At 40.6% G+C, this 19,161-nt stretch overlaps 1 protein-coding gene across 12 annotated transcripts in view; it reads left to right on the top strand.

The window, feature by feature from the left end:
• Window positions 1–15,511: 15,511 nt before the first annotated feature.
• The window catches only part of USP40 (ubiquitin specific peptidase 40), a 76,451-nt gene continuing 72,801 nt past the window's right edge, over window positions 15,512–19,161 (top strand). For 8 of the 12 annotated variants that reach the window (XR_003519211.1, XM_027590188.1, XM_027590186.1 and 5 more), the window contains exons 1-2: window positions 15,512–15,636; window positions 16,747–16,964. Coding sequence is in view for 11 of the 12 variants with exons in the window: in XM_027590188.1 (XP_027445989.1) it covers window positions 15,584–15,636; window positions 16,747–16,964 (271 nt within the window). In the remaining variant the exon portion in view is untranslated. Of the gene's footprint in view, window positions 15,637–15,950; window positions 16,057–16,746; window positions 16,965–19,161 lie in introns of all 12 variants that reach the window. The other 4 variants (XM_027590183.1, XM_027590185.2, XM_027590184.1 and 1 more) reach the window with 4 other exon arrangements.

Genomic DNA, 19,161 nt, shown 5'->3' with positions numbered 1-19,161 from the left:
TGGGGAAAATGGAGCCCAGAGCGATCCAGCTGCTTGGATTCTGAGCTGGTGTAATACAGTCCCAGGAGAGGGTGTGTAGTCACACATTCATTTAAGAAAAAGCACTGCCAATGATTCACTCACCAGAACAATAATGAATGAGTCCCATTTGCTGAGACACATGTGTGTATGTTTTCCAGATAAGAGTAACTTTTGATCTTTGCCTTGGATGGAGATCACGCACTGATTCACAGGCAACAGTCATTTGGGAAAAGAATTATTAAGCAATGCTTTTGAGGACTCAGAGTGATAAAAATGAAAGTAAACAACAATAAACATGATATTTTGCAATTTTTTCCAAGGAAAATTTAGGTTTTATCCTCAGACTACATAAGACAATTTGGTCAGAAAGAGATTGACGTCTCAGTTTCCAAGGAAAGACCTGAATCACTTACCACTACCTTCCTCATGGGCAGTGGAACTGTGTTCACAAAAGTCTCTGAAATATCTGGCATTGCCGCTTGTTTGTTCCATATTCAAATCCTCTGAGGTCTCCAAAATGCCAAGAGTGACAATCCCACCTCCATGGACCATTCTAGGGATGTGATTGATGGAATGTGATGTCATCTATTTTAAAATCACTTTCTCTAGATGCATCACAGTGCAGTGGGTGGTCACCTGCCCTATGCTTGCCAGAAGCACTCTGCTCTCTCTTTCCTCTCTGCTTCCACATTCCTCTGTCTAGACCTCTCTGCTGTGGGCTCGCCCCAATCGGCCTGTTACCCTACTTCAGGTATCTCTTTATCTGTCTCCCACACTCTACCCAGCACTCGTTGAGGCCAGAGGCTATATCTTCTCCATATTTGCACCCTCCTCTGACAGGACCCATGCTATGCCTCACTCAGAGAAAACACACAAGGAATGTTTGTTGCATTGGACTGAATTACACTATGCAAGTTTTCTAGAAACCTTTATGGGTGAGCTCAGTGGTGTACATCAAATAAGAGAAACATTTATTAACGGATTCTAGAGCTCACCTGGGGGGCATAATCATTGTTAGGAGCCAACATGGCTCCTTCTGAGATGCCTGAACTATTATTAGACATTTGCTTAGTCACCATATACTTCAGTGACTGAGGGACTTTCAGATGAATGTCTGAAAAATAAAAATGGGGCAAAATGATCTACCTTCCCAGGAGGCTTACTTCCGAATAGATATAAATAAAATAGAAAATAGAAGAACAATAGAGATAATCAGTGAACCCAAAAGCTGGTTCTTTGAGAAGATGAATTTACCTGATAAAATTCTAACTTAACTGACCAGGAAAAAAAAGAGAGAGAGAGAGAGAAAAGAAAAAATTACCAATATCAGGAATGAGAAATGTGGCATCACTACAGATTCCACAGTTGTTAAAAGAAAAATAAGAGGTTCGAAACCAAGATGGCAAGGGGCAGGAGACCTTAATTTCATCTGGTCCCAGGAATTCAGCTAGATATCTATCAAATCATTCTGAACACCTGCAAACTCAACTGGAGATCTAAGCAAAGAATAGCTACAACTCTACAAAGAGAAAAGTGACCACTTTCTGCAAGTGTATATTTCTCTGGGTTCGTTATTGCCATTTTAGTATTTTGTTCTTTCATTCATCTATTCTTTGCTGGAAAGAATGACAAGATGGAAAAACTCACCTCAAAAAAGAAAACAAGAGGCAGTACTGACTGCCAGGGACGTAATCAATATGACCATTAGTAAGATGTCAGAACTAGAGTTCAGAATAATGATTATAAAGATACTAGCTGGGCTTGAAAAAGGCATAGAAGACACAAGAGAATCTCTTCCTGGAGAAATAAAAGAATTAAATCTAACAAAGCTGGGGAAAAAAAGGACAATTAATGAGGTGCAATAAAAAAATGAAGGCTCTAATGATTAGGGTAAATTAAGCAAAAGAGAGAATTAGTGATATAGAAGACCAATGATGGAGAATAAAGAAGCTGAGAAAAAGAGAGGTAAACACTACTGGATCACAAGGGCAGAATTCGAGAAATAAGTGATACCATAAAGTGGAACAATTTTAGAATAATTGGGTTCCCAGAAAAAGAGGAAAGATAGAGGGGCAGAAAGTATATTGGAGCGAATTATACTGGAGAACTTCCCTAATCTGGGGAAGGAAACAGGCATTAAAATCCAGGAGGCACAGAGAACCTCCTCAAAATCAATAAAAATAAGTCAACACCCCAACATATAATAGTGAAACTTACAAATCTCAGAGACAAAGAGACAATCCTGAAAGCAGCTCGGGGATAAGAGGTCTGTAAGCTACAAGGGTGGAAACATTAGACTGGCAGCGGACCCATCCATGGAGACCTGGCAGGCCAGAAAAGACTGGCATGATATATTCAGGGTACTAAATGAGAAAAATATGCAGCCAACGATACTTTATCCAGCTAGGATGTCATTCAAAATAGAAGGAGTGATAAAAAAGCTTCCAGGACAAACAGAAACTAAAAGAATTTGTGATCACCAAACCAGCCCTACAAGAAACATTGAAAGAGGTCCTCTAAGCAAAGAGAGAGTCCAAAAGTAACATAGACCAGAAAGGAACAGAGACAATACACAGTGACAGTCACTTCACGGGCAATACAATGGCACTAAATTCATATCTTTCAATAGTTACTCTGAATGTAAATGGGCTAAATGCCCCAGGCAAAGACACAGGGTATCAGATTGGATAAAAAGCAAGACCCATCAATATGCTGTCTGCAAGAGACTCGTTTTAGACCCAAACACACCACCAGATTGAAAATGAGGGGGTGGAAAACCATTTATCATGCTAATGGACATCAAAAGAAAGCTGGGGTGGCAATCCTTATATCAGACAAATTAGATTTTAAACCAAAGACTAATAAGAGATGAGGAAGGACACTATATCATACTTAAAGGGTCTAGCCAACAAGAAGATCTAACAATTGTAAATATCTATGTCCCTAACATGGGAGCAGCCAATTATATAAGCCAGTTAATAACAAAATCAAAGAAACACATCAATAATAATACAATACTAGTAGGGGACTTTAACACCCCCCTCACTGCAATGGACAGGTCATCGAAGCAGAAGATCAGCAAGGAAATGAGGGCTTTGAATGATACACTGGACCAGATGGACTTCACAGATATATTCAGAATATTCCATCCCAAAGCAACAGAATATACATTCTTCTCTAGTACACATGGAAAATTCTCCAGAATAGGTCACATCCTGGGTCACAAATCAGGTCTTAACAGGTACCAGAAGATTGGGATCACTCCCTGCATATTTTCGGGCCACAGTGCTCTGAAACTGGAACTCAATCACAAGAGGAAGGTTGGAAAGACCTCAGATACATGGAGGCTAAAGAGCATCCTACTAAAGAAGGAATGGGTCAACAAAGCAATTAAAGAAGAATTTTAAAAATTCATGGAAACAAATGAAAAGGAAAGCACAACTGTTCAAAATCTTCAGGATGCAGCAAAGGCGGTCCTAAAAGGGAAGTACGTAGCACTACAAACCTTTCTCAAGAAGCAAGAAAGGTCTCAAATACACAACCTAACCCTACATCTAAAGGAGCTGGAGAAAGAACAGCAAATAAAGCCTAAGCCCAGCAGGAGAGGAGAAATAATAAAGATTAGAGCAGAAATCAATGAAATAGAAACCAAAAGAACAGTAGAACAGATTGAGGGAACTAGGAGCTTGTTCTTTGAAAGAATTCATAAGATTGATAAACCCCTGGCCAGACTTATCCAAAGAAAAGAAACAGGACCCAAATAAATAAAATCATGAATGAAAGAGGGCAGATCACAGCCAACCCCGAAGAAATACAAACAATTAGAAGAACATATTATGAGCAACTATATGCCAACAAATTAGGCAATCTGGAAGAAATGGATGCATTCCCAGGGATGTATAAACTACCAAAACGGAACCAGGAAGAAATAGAAAACCTGAACATTTCCATAACCACTGAGGAAATTGAAGCAGTCATCAAAAATCTCCCAACAAACAAGAGCCCAGGGCCAGATGGCTTCCCAGGGGAATTCTACCAAATATTTAAAGAAGAATTAATACCTATTCTTCTGAAGCCATTTCAAAATATCGAAATGGAAGGAAAACTTCCAAACTCTTTCTATGAGACCAGCAGTACCTTGATCCCAAAACCAAAGACCCCACCACAAAGTAGAATTACAGACCAATATCCCTGATGAACATGGATGCAAAAATTCTCACCAAGATACTAGCCAATAGGATCCAACAGCACATTAAAAGGATTATTCACCACGACCAAGTGGGATTTACTCCTGGGCTGCAAGGTTGGTTCAACCTCCGCAAATCAATCAAATGATAAACTACATAAATAAAAGAAATGACAAGAACCGTATGATTCTCTCAATAGATGCAGAAGAAGCATTTGACAAAGTACAGCATCCTTTCTTGATGAAACCCTTCACAGTGTAGAGATAGAAGGTGCATACGTCAATGTCATAAAAGCCATCTACGAAAAACCCACAGCCAATATCATTCTCAATGGGGAAAAACTGACCCTAAGGTCAGGAACACGGCAGGGATGTCCACTGTCGCCACTGCTATTCAACACAGTACTAGAAGTCCTAGCCACAGCAATCAGACAACAAAAAGAAATCAAAGGCATCTGAATTGGCAAAGAAGTCAAACTCTCACTGTTTGCAGATGACAGGATACTTTATGTGGAAAACTCAAAGACTCCACCCCAAAATTGCTAGAACTCATACAGGAATTCAGTAAAGTGGCAGGGTATAAAATCAATGCGAGAAATCAGTTGCATTTCTATACACCAACAATGAAACAGAAGAAAGAGAAATTAAGGAGTTGATTCCATTTACAATTGCACCTAAAACCATAAGATACCTAGGAATAAGCCTAACCAAAGAGGCAAAGGATCTGTACTCAGAAAACTATAGAATATTCATGGAAGAAATTGAGGAAGACACAAAGAAATGCAAAAATGTTCCATGCTCATGGGTTAGAAGAACAAATATTGCTAAAATGTCTATACTATCTAAAACAACCTACACATTCAATGCAATCCCTCTCAAAGTACCATCAACTTTTTTCAAAGAAATGGAACAAATAATCCTAAAATTTGTATGGAACCAGAAAAGACACCAAATAGTCAGAGGAATGTTGAAAAAGAAAAGCAAAGCTGGTGGCATCACAATTCCGGACTTCCAGCTCTATTACAAAGCTGTAATCATCGAGACAGTATGGTACTGGCACAAAAGCAGACACATAGATCAATGGAGCAGAATAGAGAGCCCAGAAATGGACCCTCAACTCTATGGTCAACTAATTTTCAACAAAGCAGGAAAGAATATCCAGTGGAAAAAAAAGACAGTCTCGTCAACAAATGGTGCTGGGAAAATCGGACAGCCACATGCAGAAGAATGAAACTGGATCATTTTTCTTACACTATACACAAAAGTAAAGTCAAATGGTTGAAAGACCTAAATGTGAGACAGGAATCCATCAAAATCCTAAAGGAGAACACAGGCAGGAACCTCTTCGACCTCAGCCGCAGCAACTTCTTCCTAGAAACATCGCCAAAGGCGAGGAAACAAAGGCAAAAATGAACTATTGGTACTTTGTCAAGACAAAAAGCTTTTGCACAACAAAGGAAACAGTCGACAAAACCAAAAGACAACCGACAGAATGGGAGAAGATATTTACAAATGACATATCAGATAAAGGGCTAGTATCCAAAATCTATAAAGAACTTATCTATAAAGAGCTTAATACCCAAAGAACAAATAATCCAATCAAGAAATGGGCAGAAGACATGAACAGACATTTTGCCAAAGAAGACATCCAAATGGCCAACAGACACATGAAAAAGTGCTCAACATCGCTCGGCATCAGGGAAATCCAAATCAAAACCTCCATGAGATACCACCTCACACCAGTCAGAATGGCTAAAATTAACAAGTCAGGAAACGACAGATGTTGGCGAGGATGCGGAGAAAGGGAACCCTCCTACACTGTTGGTGGGAATGCAAGCTGGTGCAACCACTCTGGAAAACGGTATGGAAGTTCCTCAAAAAGTTGAAAATAGAGCTACCCTACGACCCAGCAATTGCACTACTGGGTATTTACCACAAAGATACAAATGTAGAGATCCAAAAGGGCACATGTGCCTCAATGTTTATAGCAGCAAAGTTCACAATAGCCAAACTATGGAAAGAGCCCAGATGTCCATAGACAGATGACTGGATAAAGAAGATATGGTATATATATACAATGGAATATTATGCAGCCATAAAAAAATGAAATCTTGCCATTTGTGAAGATGTGGATGGAACTGGAAGGTATTAGGCGAAGCGAAGTAAGTCAATCAGAGAAAGACAATTATCATATGATCTCACTGATATGAGGAATTTAAGAAGCAAGGCAGAGGATCATAGGGGAAGAGAGGAAAATATGAAACAAGACAACACCAGAGAGGGAGACAAACCATAACAGACTCTTAATCAGAGGAAAGAAACTGAGGGTTGCTGGAGGGGAAAGTGGTGGAGGGGTGGGGTAACTGGGTGATGGACACTGGGGAGGGTATGTGCTGTAATGAGCAACATATTATTGGGTTGGATATTATATAAGACTGATCAATAACAGACCTGTACTGCTGAGACAAATAATACATTACATGTTATTTAATTGAATTTAAATTTAAAAAAAGAATAATAAGAGAGAAAATCAAGAACAGATTTATGCCAATATATTCTACAACTTAGATGAAATGGACAAATTCCTCAAAAGATGCAAACTACTGGAGTTTAATCAAGAAGAAAGAAATAAGTTGAATAAAAATAACTTGTATGTTTTAAGTTGAATTAAATTTGAATTCAAACTTTCCCACAAAGAAATCTTCAAGCCCAGATGGCTTCTGTGATAAAAGCTACCACCCATTGGAGGAAGAAATAAAACCAATTATTATTCCAGATTATATTCTGAAATGAGGGAAGATATATTCTAGAGAACAGATGCATAGAGAACTTCCTAATCTTTTAGGAGACCACAGAATTGGTGTGTGAGACCAGCATTGCCACATACCAAAACTAGATAGACATCATAAAAAAGAAAAATGTAGAAACCCATACCCCTCATAAGTATAATGAAAAAATTCTAAACAAAATTTTAGCAAATCAAGTTAAATTATATAAATGTATATAAAAATATAAAAGACATATAATATTAATATACAAAATGATAGTGGGACTTATCCTAGGAATATAAGAGTGCTTTAACATTAGAAAATCAATCAAGGGGCGCCTGAATGGCTCAGTCGTTAAGCGTCTGCCTTCGGCTCAGGTCATGATCCCAGGGTCCTGGGATCGAGCCCCGCATCGGCCTCCCTGCTCAGCGGGAAGCCTGCTTCTCCTTCTCACACTCCCCCTCCTTATGTTCCCTCTCTCGCTCTCTCTCTGTTAAATAAATAAAATCTTAAAAAAAAAGAAAATCAATCAAGATAATTCACCATATAAATAAACTGAAAAAGTACAACCATACAATCATCTCCATAGGCACAGAAAACATATTTGACAAAATCCAACGTCCATTACTGATAAAAATCATCACAAAACTAGGACAAGAAGGGAAGGTTCTCTACCTAATAAAGAGCATTTATGAAAAACCTATAACTAACATCAAATTTAGTGGTGAATGACTGAATGCTTTACTCCTAATCAGATACAAGTCAAGGATGACTGTCTTACCGCTTCTATTCTATATTGTTCTGGAGATTCTATCCAATGCAGTCTGTCAAGAAAAATAAAAGGAATCCAGATTGGAAAGAAAGAGTCTAACTGCCTTATTCACAGACAACAGGATCATTTCTAAAGGAATTCCAATGGAGTCGACAAAATATCCTAGAACAAATAAATAAGTTTAGCACAGTTGCAGGATACAAGATCAATACTCAAAAATCAATTGTACTTTTTGGCATCTGGGTGGCTCAGTCAGTTAAGTGCTTGCCTTCGGCTCAGATCATGATCCCAGGGCCCTGGGATCGAGCCCCACATTGGGCTCCCTGCTCTGCGGGAATAAAATAAATAAAATCTTATTTATTTATTTGACAGAGAGAGACACAGTGAGAGACGGAACACAATCAGGGGCAGAGGGAGAGGGAGAAGCAGGCTTCCCACGGAAGGGAACCAAAGGGAGATGTGAAAGATCTGTACACCGAAAACTATGAGACATTGATGAACAAATTTGAAGAAGACACAAATAAATGGAAAAATATTCAGTGTTCATGGACTGTAAGAAGTCTTATTATTAAGATGGTCATACTACCCAAAGTGATCTACAGATTCAATGCAATCTCTACCAAAATTTTAATGGCATTTTTTCACAGAAATAAAAATAACAATTCTAAAATTTGCATAGAACCACAAAAGACCCCCAATAGCTAAGCAACCTTGAACAAAAAGAACAAAGCTGGAGGCATCATACTTCATGACTTCAAACTATATTACAAAGTGGTAGTAATCAAAACAATATGGTATTAGCATAAAAACAGACACATAGATCAGTGAAAAGGAATAGAAACCCCAGAAATAAATCCATGCATATATGGATTGCATAATTTTCAACAAAGCTGCCAAGAATACACAATGGGGAAAGGATAGTCTGTTCAATAAATGGTGTTGGGAAAATTGGATATCTACACTCAAAGCAAAAGAGAAAAAGAAAGAAAAAGAAATTAGACCCTTATCTTACACCATACACAAAAATCAACTCAAAATAGATTAAAGCTAGAAATGTAAGTCACACAAGTAAAACTCCTAGAAGAAAGATGGGGAAAGCTTCTGAACATTGGTCTTGGCAATAATTTTTTGGATTTGACGCCAAAAGGAAAGGCAAAATTAAACAAGTAGTTTAAGGCAAAATTAAACAAGTAGTTTACATCAAACTAAAAAGGGTTTGCACAGCAAAAGAAACAACAAAATGAAAAGGCAACCTATGGAATAAAAGAAAATATTTGCAAACTATAATTCTGACAGAGTTAATACCCAAAATATCTAAGGGACTTTTACAATAAAAAATAAATAAAATTTTTTAAATGGGCATAGGACCTAAATAGACATTTTTCCAAAGAAGACATACAAATGGCCAGCCAATAGGTACATGACAAGATGCTCAACATCACTAATTACCAGGGAAATGCAAATCAGAACCAAAACGAGATATCACTTAGCAGCTTTTAGAATGTATTATCACAAAGTCAAAATACAACAAGTGTTAGATGTTGAAAAAATTGAACTTTTGGGGTGCCTGGGTGGCTCAGTCGGTTAAGCAGCTGCCTTCGGCTCAGGTCATGATCCTGGGGTCCTGGGATCGAGCCCGACGTCCAGCTCCCTGCTCAGTGGAGAGCCTGCTTCTCCCTCTCCCTCTGCCTGCCACTCTGCCTACTTGTGCTCTCTCTCTATCTCTCTATCAAATAAATAAATAAAATCTTCAAAAAGAAAAAAGTGAACTTTCGTACACTGTTGGTGCGAATATGTATTGTTATAGCCATTGAAGGACATAGTATGTAAGTCTCCCAATAAATTAAAAACGGAAGTACCATATGCCAGCAATCTCACTTTTGGGTATACACCTAAAGGAAATGAAACCAGGATCTTGAAAATGTATCTTCACTCCCTTATTCATGGTAGCATTATTCACACTAGCCAAGATATGAAAACAACCTAAATGCCCATTGATGGATGAATGGATAAAGATGTGGTATATATGTATGTATGTATGTATGTATATATATATATATATATATATATATATATATATATATGTATACATATACAAGGAAATATTATTCAGTTATAAAAAAGGAGATCCTGCAACACAGATGGACCTGGAGGACATTATGCTAAGTGAAATAAGCCAGATACAGAAAGATAAATATTGCCTGATCTTACTGATATATGGAATATATATACAAACGGTCCCTGAATTAACAATGGTTTGACTTACGATATTTTGACCATATGATGGTGTGAAAATGATATACCTCCAGTAGAAACCTTACCTACAATTTTGAATTTCGATCTTTTCCAAGGCTAGCAGTATGTAGTATAATCCTTTCTGTTGATTCTGGGCAGTGACCATGAGCCACAGCTCCCAGCCAGCCCCATGAACACAAGGATAAACAACTGATACAGTGATAACCATTCTGCATCCATATAACCACTCTGTTTTTCACTTTCAGTACAGTATTCAATAAATCACATGAGATATTCAACACTTTATTATAAAATATGCCTGTGTCAGACGATTTTACCCAACTGCAAGCTAATGGAAGTGTTCTGAGCACATTTAAGTTGGGCTAGGCTAATCTATGATGTTCAGTAGGTTAGGTGTATTAAATGCATTTTTGACTTATAATATTTATCAGGACATAACCCCATTGTAAGTTGAGGAAGATCTGTATTTTTTTTTTAAGAACTCATAGTGACAAAAATAATGGTATGGTAAGCATGAGCATTGGGGTAAAGGGGATATTTTTCAAAAGTAGAAAGGTGATTGCCAGGGGCTGGGGGTAGGGGGTCATTGTTAATTATTATTTAATGGGTATAGAGTTTCAGTTTTGCAAGATGAAAGACTTCTGGAGATGGATAGTGGTTATAGTTGCACAAAATACATTACATTTGATTTAAAAATAATTTAAAAATTTTTTGATTTAGTGTGGTAAAATGTATGTTACATAAGATTAACATTTTAACTGTTTTTAAGGGTTCAATCCAGTGACATTAAGTACATTCACATTGTGAAACCCATTAAACATTAGCTCTCCGTTCTCCCTTCCCCCTAGTCCCTGGAAACCAACATTCTATTTTATGTCTCTATCAATTTGCCTAATCTAGGTACCTTATATAAGTGGATCATACAGTATTTGTCCTTTTGTGTCCATTTGATAGCATGTATCAGCATTTTAAAGGCTGAATAATATTCCTTTACATGTATATACTCATTTTGTTTATCTGTTCATCCATCGACGGACATGTGAGTTGTTGGGCCTGAATTTTATTTTATTTTAAGATTTTATTTATTTATTTGCGAAAGGGAGAGAGCGAGGAAGAGAGAACGAGCAGTGGGGAGGGGCACAGGGAGAGAGAGAGAGAGAGATTGAGAGAGAAAGAAGCAGACTCCCCACTGAGCAGGAAGCCAGACATGGGGCTTGATCCCAGGACCTGGAGATCATGACCTAAGCCAAAGGTTGATGCTTAACCCACTGAGCCACCCAGGAGCCTGATCCTGAATTTTAATCAGGAGAAAATTAGATCCTGGTGAGTATTGCCTGCTGAGTTTCTCCCCATTACTCAGAAGTGGTGGTTTAGTAAACTGCATCCACATCTCTCAGGGATTAAAACTTCCTGCATCACTGGCTTTGTCCTGCTTAACTTTTATACAAGTTACACATGCAAGGAAAGAATATCACTCTAATGACATGTCATATTTTTACTTTTTATCTCTTGCTCTTCTCTACTCACTTTGCCCTCCTGAAGCCTTGTGTCCCAGTTAGGAATTTTTTTCAGCTTTGAACGCCAGAGACACCACCACACAGTAACTTAAATGAAGGCATACTTTTTCTCTTGCAGAAAAGAAATCAAGAGGTAAATACTCAAGGACTGATAGGACAGTTTTATAGTGTCATCAGCAATCTAGATTCCTGCTGTCTTTATGGAGTGATCTGCATCCTCATGCTTTTAGTGGCTGCCAGAGCCCTAGCCATCGTGTCTACATCTCTAGGGTAAGAGAAGGAGGGGTAAGGGCAAAACAATTTGAGTCTCTTTTCAAAGATTTTCCTGGAAGCCCCAAGGAATGACTTCTGCTATTATAACACCTCACAGGATTGTTGTGGACACTTAATTAAATAAATTCATATTGTGAAACTGAATAAAGAAAACCTCATTTAAAAGGAGTTGGTTGGGCTTCCTGGGTGGCATAGTCGGTTAACTGTCAGACTCTTGGTTTCAGCTCTGGTCGTGATTTCAGGGTCGTGAGATGGTGCCCCAACTCAGGCTCCATGTTGAGCACGGAGTTGGCTTTGGATTCTCTCTTGTTCTCCCTTTAGCCCTCCTGCTCATGCTCTCTCTCTTTCTCAAATAAGTAAATCTTTTTTTTAAAATAAAATAAAATAAAATGCAGTCGGTTGGCCAGAAGGGGGAGCTCTCCTACCCTACCCCACGTCTGCAACTGCAGACCCCAATAGGAAGAGACAGTACCTTGCATTCCCAACAGGAAGAAGCCTATACTTTACCACCCCCAGGAGGAGGAAGGATTGTCTCCTTGCCCAGCAACAGCCCAGCCAATGAGGGGCTGCCACAACTCAGCCAGTGAAAAACCACAGCCCTTAGAACCTCCAGTTTATTCTAGTGGACTTTTTGTTTATAAGAGCCCCTTCCAACAGCCCCCTTCCCCCTATGAAAGCACCATTCTTCTCTTTTGTTCTCTGAACTTGCCTATGGTTTTGCCATAGCTTCCATGTCCGGAATAGAATATAATTTTCTGCTATTCCCAAATAAACCCATTTTTGCTGGTAAAATAAATGAGAGTTTTTATCTTTAAGGTTAACAGTATACAAACACACTTCCTGCCTGGCATGCCAGCGGGGCTATGTGTTAGCCATCATTATTACTCATTGGCTAGAACTGTGTCACGTGACCACTCAGAGAGGGAAATCGTGCCCCTTATAAAATTGGGGGTCTGTTAGTAAAGAAGAAGGAGAGAAGCATATCGAACAGGCTGGTAGCAGTGCTCCCACAATCTCTGTCTCACTCTTTGTAATATCCCCAGTGCCAGACACAGGAGAAGGGCTCATCAATATTGCAAAAAGAAAGAAGAAGGGGGCGCCTGGGTGGCTTAGCCGGTTAAGCGGCTGCCTTCGGTTCAGGTCATGATCGCAGGATCCTGGGATCGAGTCCCTCGTCGGGCTCCCCGCTTTGAGGGAGCCTGCTTCTCCCTCTCCCCCTGCCTGCCTCTCCGCCTACTTGTTCTCTCTCTGTGTCAAATAAATAAATAAAATCTTTTCAAAAAAATTACTTATCATGCTAAAAAAAAAAAAAAGAAGAAGAAGAAAAAAGAAGGGAAGGAAGAAGAGAAAGAAGGAGGGAGAGAGGATGGCCAAGCCAGCAAGCGGGTGACTGACTTTAGAGAGGCAAGGTAGAATCAGTGATTAAGAGTGCAAGCCCTAGAGACAGATCCAGAGGAATCAAATCTTGGTTGGAGATTCTGTGTAACTTTGTAGGAATTACATACCTCCCAGGACCTCAGTCTCCTCATCTATAGAATGGGAATGATATCAGTTCCCACCATGGGGCATTGTTATGAGAATTAAATGAGGTAGTGCTTAGAAACCATCTGCAATATAAATGCTCACAACTTTTTTAAAGCATCGTTAACTTTTCTTGCACAGCACCTCACAAGGCTGAAATCCTGTGAAACCTTCATGAGCGCAGAGTCTGGTCAATAGTTTTATAGGTTCAACTCCAATTTTCTGGGGAGCAAATAAAGGATTTAAAATTTCACCATAAAGGGGCACCTGGGTGGCTCAGTCAGTTAAGCATCCAGTCTTGATTTCAGGTCACGTCATGATCTCAGGGTCCTAGGATCAAGCCCAGCATTGGGCTCCCAGCTCCATAGGGAGTCTGCTTAAAAATCTCTCCCTCTCCCTCTGCCCCTCCTCCCACTCGCACATGCATGCTCGCTCTCTCTCTCAAATAAATAAATACATCCTTTAAAAAAATTCTAAAATTTCACCATAAACTACAAAGCCACATATTGGTGTTATTAATGATAACGCAACTCATATTTTTAGTGTTAAGTGCTGTAGAGGTGACAGGGCAAATAAAGGTATGATCCCTGACTTGGAGATACTGACAAAATGATCAGATGTGATTGCCAGATTCATGGGTTATAAGAGAGTTACACATAATCCTGAAGGCTTAGTGAGAGAAAAGGTCAGATCTTGTTTAGAGATCTAGAAAACCTTTCTGGATGAGTTAGAGTTTGAGATGACTTTCATTGAAAGCAGTGAAGGGAGGATCTGGGAGGACAGATATCCCTCACAGAGAGGACAACATGAAACAGGTCACTGAAGGAGGAAGGCAGACAGCACCCCTGGAAACACTTTAACTAGAAAACAGGTGAGTAGTGAGAAATACAGAGTGAAGTGTGTTGGGACCACAGTGGACTAAGAACATCAAAATGAGGAGTTTCTACAGAAGACACTGGGGAAACACTGAGCTTCTCGGTAAAAAAAAAAAAAAAAAAAAGAGTGTGACCTCAAGGTGGACCTCGTAGTGAGTGACATGTAGGATGGTATGGATAAAATGGGAGTCCACTGAAAAGGCTGTTGGCCAAATGCAGGTGAGGCTCAGTGAGAGTCTGATGGGCAGAGAGGGAGCTGTAGAAATGCAAGAAGTATTGTCCAGGCAATACTTTGAGTCACACTTCATGGACAAAAAGATGAAATTCCAAATACAGCTACAAGACTTTGATGCTGGAGGAGGAGAAGGATGGTGGTTTTAACAGGCCATTCATTCATTCATTCACTCAACAAATATTTATTAAAAACCTTTAATGAGCCAGGAACTGTTGAGGTGGCTGGGATACAGTTCTGCAGAACGGAGAGCCTGTGTCTTCCTGGAGCTAATCTTCCGGCATTCATTCTTGGTCAGGGAATGGAAGTTTGAGGAATATCTACTTTTAAGGAAGAGGGGCATGAAGCACAGCAGGGAAGGGAGAAGCATTCAAAGGGCAGGATAGAATGCCACGGAGCTTCATGAAGAGGAGGCTGCCAAGGTAGCCCAGTGATGACTGTTAACCGGGAACAGCCATTCCTACTGTGGTTTCCTAATCTAACCCTTAGCCTCCTAGCTGGTCCTCTGTCTCCAGTTCTTTCCCTATCAACACTTCCTGAACAGCGCAGCCACACGAATCTCCCTAAAATGTTCCAAGTAGAAATCCCTGAGGGTTCGCTTTGACACGTGCCTTGCAATTTCATCCATCACTATAGCTGTTCTTAATCTCTCAAACCTTTCGCTGAAGTAAAAACGATGTTCTCCCTGTCTTGCTCATCCACTCCTGGATGGAAGCTGGATTAGACAGGGGAGATGCCAGAAGTAGAGCCTAAACAGGCCATTGAAATAGTCCACTAAAGGTGTCCAACGGGGCGAAAGGAGATTTTTAAGGTTTTTATGTATTCCTGTGTATGCTACTTAGAGTTGGTGCAGACAAAATAAACACTGAAGATGTTGCACAGGTTACGTGGAACATTTTTCACTGGGGACACATTTGGGAAATGTCTTCGGAAGAGCGTGACAAACCTGAAGCCCTACAGTTTCCAACGTTCAGGTAACTTGTAAATTAACCACGCCGAAAGACTATTTTGGAACTACATTGCCCATAAGGTCCCGCGCGGCGGCCCGGCGCTCTCGCGGGGCATCCTGGGAAACGTAGTCCGCGCGTTCCATAAATGGCCCACGCTCCAGCCCGCGGGGGAGTTGCCCACGCCAGCATGGCTGCGCCCGCCTCGGGCGCGTATGTGTGTTTCGAATGTGGGCCTGGGCCGGCTCGTGGGGCTGGGCTTTAGGCAGTAAGTGGGGCTGGCAGCTGGGGTTCTCGGGGTGGGGACGTGGGAGGCGCAGGGAAGCTGTGGGCGGCACGCCTGAGGACTGCGAAGCGAGGGGCTGCCCCGGCGGCCTCCGGACGCCGCGCTTTTCTGGCGTCGGGTCAGCGGTACGGGGCTGCGGGGACCTGCTTTTTCGCGCCTCTGGGCCCCATAGTGGCGTGGAGGGCTGGGGGTCCTGGCCTCGACCAGGCCGTGGGGGAAACCGAAATCCGGACCACGAACTCGAGGCCGGCCTTTCAAGTTCCATTTTTTGGTGCCTTTTTTTTTTTTTTCCCGAGGAACGGGTTGAAAAGGAATATATTGCATTTCGGCGCTTCCTGTCCCTTAGGAACTGCTAGGCGCTTTGCATTTCTCATCTCCAAGTGACCCTCCGCCACACTCGAGGTGAGACCTTGAGCGGGCCCTGCAGGTCCTCACAGCTAGTGTTGGCATCGACTGGACACATAGTGGAGGGCCTTTAGGCTCGTTGGTTTTAATGGCAGTCTTTTTTTTTTCCCAGTGAACCTCCTTCTGGCTCTTTAGCTTTGGGACCATGTACTAAACTACTGTAAAAGATTAATTTGTTCCATCTAATTTCTTATGAGTGTCATAATCTGGCACAAGAAGTGTGAGAAGCTGAGATTTCAGGAAGTGGTTGATGGTCCCCAGGCCCTTGTCAACTCTCAGAATCTAGGATTGGCTTTGCCACCCCCAGCAGTAGATGAGGTGGAATGAGGGGTTTTCTTTCTTTTTTCACTATGCCTTTTTTTTTTAAAGCAGCTATTATTTATTGTGAGCCAAACGCTGTGCACCAAGTGCCTTTCTTAAAAGTCTCTCATTTGGTTTAAATGACCCTGCATGGTAGTTGGTATCCCATTTTACATATTAAGAACACGGGTTAGGTAACTTGCCTGAGGTCACCCAGGTACTGTGGAGCAAGGATGAGAAAATCCAGGTCTTGCAGTCTCCAAAACCCAAACTACTGGATAAACTTTCTGATAGATAATCCCAAGTATGAGATTGGGAGAGGTGTGGACAATTTTGTTTTAAAACTAAAAGCCTTTGTATAACATGTCATTTTTTTTTTTTTTTAAGGGTAGGCTCTAGTTTCACAATGTTTGGGGATCTATTTGAAGAAGATTATTCCAGTGTGTCAAATTATGAGTATGGAAAAGAGAAGAAATTAAAGACCAAAGCTTTGGAGCCACCAGCTCCTAGAGAATTCACCAATTTAAGCGGAATTAGAAATCAGGGTGGAACCTGTTACCTCAATTCCCTTCTTCAGACTCTTCATTTCACACCTGAATTCAGAGGTATGCTGTTACATGCTTTTGAGTAGTAATATGTACCCTTATCTCTACATGTAATCAATTAGGCAAAATTACAAATTATCTTAAAGGAGTATTCCCCAGTATGCGTTTATTGTTGCTAATGTAAGAAATGCTAATTTTCTCTGTAGGGAAATGTGAAGCTTAAATTAAATATACTCTGTGCAAGCATAGTAATTTTTAGTAACAAAAAATAAGGCAATCGATTTCTAATTCCTGTAATTTAAAATACAACAAAGAATTTTGCCAGCCTTCGTTATTGTTATGCTATTTTTTTTTTTTTGAGTTTTAAAATTTCCCTAAAGTAATAAACACTCCAGCCAGAGTTACCCAAAACAATTCTGTCCTGCCTTTTGGAGTGGGGACGGGGCGTCACATTATTTATACAGTCCACAGTCATTTATCTGCAATTCTGAAATCCAGAATGTTCTGACACCTGATCTGAACTGGTTTGGCATCAGAACCTGACCTGATGTGAGGCTGTTTATAGTCTTGGTTATCTCAGTTGGGTGGATATTCATACATTTATTACAGGAATATTAACTCCTTGATTAATGGATACTGTTTATCCCAAACCCTGCTGGGGATGTAGCGTTAACATACTGTGACCCTTCGTATTACCTTTCTAAAATCTGCAAAGTCCAAAGACCCAGTATGTCAGATAAGGGACTGTGTATAAGAAACAGAAACCCACGTGTATTAGCTCAATTAAAAGGGGAATTTACTGTACGAATATGGGGGAATCTCCTTGAAACCACTACGGGAAGCCAGCCTGACCTCATTGGAGCCTTGATTTCTTGCCCCTGTTTTTCTCTCTGTTTGTCCCATTCCCATCTCTGCACACTAGCTTCCTCCACAAGGGTCTTAGTCTCTTTGATCCCTTGATTTCAATATGAACATTACCTTCACATGGCCCTGACTGGGGCCTTCAGCCACAAAGCTGCATGACTGGCTCAGCTCTCCACAGTGTCTCCTTACACTGAGGACAGACAGCTTGGCTCATCCTGTATCCAGTATCTCATCCATCTTCCCATCACTACCAAATTTGGCAAATTTTTTGACATTTTCTGTTGGCTTCTAAGTTTAGAAAGACTTCCTGCCTCCAGAGATTTAGTAAATATTTACCATTATCCCCTCCCCCAGGGCCATTCTAATGGATTAAGCTGCATGTGGGATTTCAGAATGGTGGCATTTGTCCTTGACTCCATCCTCTCCGTAAAAATCTCTCCCTAACGTATTCAGTTATTCCACCATTAGAAACTTTCAACATATATTTCAACAGATTGCTAGGGAGAGTTAAATTTTTCCAAGTTTTAATATAGTTGAAGTAGAAAATTAGCCTTAAAAGAGACTGAGAAAGGTGATTGGTGGGCAAGCAGTCCAGGTCATACAGAGGGCCACTGAGCAAGGGTTAGGGCTGAATGGAGAAGGCAACTGAGCAAGAGCCCAGGCCATCTTACTCTCAGCAAAGGAGATCGCTGGCCAAGCATGTGGGCTTGTATCTTAATGTGGGCTGTGCATTCCATATAAGGCTTCGTAGGAATCCTGATGCTTATTGAAGGGGAGATATAATTTAGAAGGGGTAAGAACTGGCAGAGTACTGGTGGGGAGAAGAATTCTGGAACTTTTTGGGATGGTATCTTGAGTAGGGCTTGATTGGGTTCCACTGTACTAGTCAGGGTGGCTGAGAGTACTGGGTAATAATTGTAAAAGTCCTTGTATGGTTTTGTGCTTTAAGCCTTATGTTTGTAGTTCGTTTCTTCCCAGTTCCTGCCAGGAGCTTAGGAGGAATATAACATTCATAACCAGGGCAGCGGGGTTTTCAGAGGGACACGGTACCCACCCCATTCCTTCTCTCCCTAGAGTAGATCAAAGTTGCGTAGTAGGAGTTCCCAACTAGTTTGAATACAGACTTCCCGTACGATTCTGATACGCCCTAGTGAGTGGCATGCGTAGACTTGGGAGTGTAAAACAATTGTGGAGACTGGCCCTGGGTTACCAACTTACTGTTCCAGGTAAGGTCACTACCCTCTGTTATTGCCTTTAACACAGAAAAGACATTCTTATACCAAAAAAAGTAAGGGCGTTGAGAGTTAAAGGTGGCCTTTCTCTCAAAAGGATGGTTGGAAGCCTCACACGTGGCTTGTGAATGAACACACATGACACTATTATATACTGATAT

Source organism: Zalophus californianus, chromosome 3, assembly GCF_009762305.2.
Source record: "Zalophus californianus isolate mZalCal1 chromosome 3, mZalCal1.pri.v2, whole genome shotgun sequence".
Lineage (NCBI taxonomy): Eukaryota > Metazoa > Chordata > Mammalia > Carnivora > Otariidae > Zalophus > Zalophus californianus.
The sequence above is the reverse complement of the archived record's forward strand: the minus strand, read 5'-3'. Positions and strand labels throughout refer to the sequence as shown.